The sequence below is a fragment of the Bison bison genome, unplaced genomic scaffold (genome assembly GCF_000754665.1).
Source record: "Bison bison bison isolate TAMUID 2011002044 unplaced genomic scaffold, Bison_UMD1.0 scf7180017864289, whole genome shotgun sequence".
NCBI classification, from domain to species: Eukaryota; Metazoa; Chordata; class Mammalia; order Artiodactyla; family Bovidae; genus Bison; species Bison bison.
The window spans coordinates 4,040,521-4,042,799 of NW_011494861.1; the positions used below are offsets into that span (position 1 = coordinate 4,040,521).

At 49.6% G+C, this 2,279-nt stretch overlaps 1 protein-coding gene across 1 annotated transcript in view; it reads right to left on the minus strand.

Annotated features, from left to right (window-relative positions):
- Window positions 1–2,279, minus strand: part of SLC25A33 (solute carrier family 25 (pyrimidine nucleotide carrier), member 33) — a gene marked incomplete at its 5' end in the record, with an annotated part of 16,333 nt that overhangs the window by 1,205 nt on the left and 12,849 nt on the right. The window contains one exon of the mRNA XM_010850192.1: window positions 587–867. Within this exon, the coding sequence (XP_010848494.1) occupies window positions 587–867 (281 nt within the window). The remainder of the gene's footprint in view (window positions 1–586; window positions 868–2,279) is intronic.

Sequence of the window (2,279 nt, forward strand, 5' to 3'; positions counted from 1 at the left end):
GGGCTGCTCGGTGCCCCAGCAGATGACGGGGCCTGAGTGGCCTGTTGCAAGTTGGCCGTGTGCAATGCCACAGCTGACCGTGCAGCAGGCGCTGGAAAACAAAACCTGTTTTTCATGGCACAATAAACTGAGCTGTTTTTTTTAAAAAGTAGTTCAGTAGAACATGAGGTCTATTATGAATTCCTTACAAAATAAACTTACCCAAAGTAGCTTTCCTCAGCATTCCATTCAAGGTAGAAGCTGAGAGAATTTTTTTTTTTTTAAAAAGCTTGGCTCCCATATCATTTTTTTTTGATGAATTTTAAATAAAATCCAGATTTTTTTTGTTTCTTTGAAAACATCAGATGTTCCACAACACACGGCTCACATTCTGCTGAGTGTTGGCCACAATCAGGTGGAGCCAAGGAAAGCGGAGCCCCCACCGCCCGCATGACCTGCACGCACGAGCTGAAGCCGGCTGTGCTGGGACTCAGCTACCTTGCATCACCCGCAGGTACCTGCATCTCCATTTGAACCCCAGAGGCCTGGAAGTACTGACATACACCAATGGCCACCATACCGCGCCTGAAGGCCAGGCAGGACCTACCGTGGGGGTAAGCGACACAGGAGGCGCATCCCTTAGAAAGAGCAGCAGCTGCCATAAGTCCAAAAAAATTTGTGGAATTTTTCTCAGTCCCATTTGTAGAAGAGGCTAACGGAGCTTCTTTCAGATACTTCTTTAAGCTTTCATAAATAGCAAAACAGATGATGGTTTCCGAAATCCCAGCATACGAGGCAGTTAATCCCCTGTAGAAGCCGCGGATGCCTTCCGTCTGGTAAACATAGCGGGCACACTGGAGCGTGTTCATCTGCTTGGAGCCTCGCACTCTGCACAAAGGAGACCAATGACAGGCCGTCACGCCACATGCTGAGGAGCCTGCCTGCTGCCCCCGAGTCACAAGGATGATAAAGAGAAAGTACACGGGGAGGCGCCATAGTCCTCCTTGGTCTGGGTTTGGCTGAGTCCTGTCCACGGTGAGGCCAGGCCCATCAGCTACGTGGGGCCACAGGCCCACAGGATGGCACGCGCATCTGTCCCAACTCGCAGACAAGTGCTCAGAGTCTTCGATCTACCTTTGAGAAGAGCTAGATGGAAGGTGTTCACCAAAGAGGAAAATATGACTGTAATAGAATCAAAACCATCCATGTGTCTACACATGCAGACGGATGGTACACAGACTAGATTGAAAGAGTCATGAAGGCAGTAAGACATGGGGAAGTGCTTAAAGTGGAGAGCAAGATGAAATTCCATGTAAAGTACAATTATAATACAAACACGCTTTAAGGAAACACTGAAGGAAAATCTGCCAAGAATCTCACAGGGTGGTAAGTTTAAGTGCCCTTTGTTACCACTGTGGTCTCCAAATGCTGTTATTTTGACTCTATTCTTTCTTTTTTGGGTTCTTATCTGGCTGTGCCGGGTCTTAGTTGCTGCATGCAGGATCTTTGGTTGCGGCATGTGGATCTCCGTTCTGGACCACAGATTGAAACCACACCCCCTGCATCAGGATCTTGGAGTCTTAGCCGCTGGACCACCAGGGAAGTCCCTCCATTATTCCCACATTTGTAAACTTATAAACACGGAAGAAACTATACAATAACTAAAAGGCCTTCAGCTTGGATGCTCCTGCCCCACAACAGGAAGTTTTCATAAACTGCCTGGATACACACAGAATCCCAGGACTGGATAGCGTTCACACTGGGTGCACGTCGGAGACCCTCCTGTGGGGGGAGCAGATCAGTGCACTGGGTCCCCCCACTCCCGCCCCCTACCTGGAATGACCTTTGTAATGCAAACGCAAGCACCCACTCCCCTGTTTACCATCCTCTCACAAGGGGTCTCTCAGTCTTGGCACTACTGGGATTTCTGGGGCTGGACAGTTCTCTGCTGGGGGTAGTCATATGTGTTGTAGAGTATCTAGCAGTCTCCCTGGTCTCTATCCACTAGATACCACCTAAGCTGTGAGAAACAAATATTCAGACGCTGCCAAACATCCCCTGGGGACAGGGCCCTGAAATCCCTGCTCTAATAGCTCTACACTGCCTCCAAATACAGCCGAGTCCAAGCTCCCGTTCCTCCCCAGGGCTTTCAAGGATGCGGCTTCTCCAGCCTTATCTCCCTGTACCTCTCTCCTTCCCCAGCACATTCACATGCACGACACACCCCTACTTTCTGCTGCTCAGAATGAACAAAGCTTCCCTGTGTCCAAATTTGCTGCACACCCGAGTCTCTGCCTGCG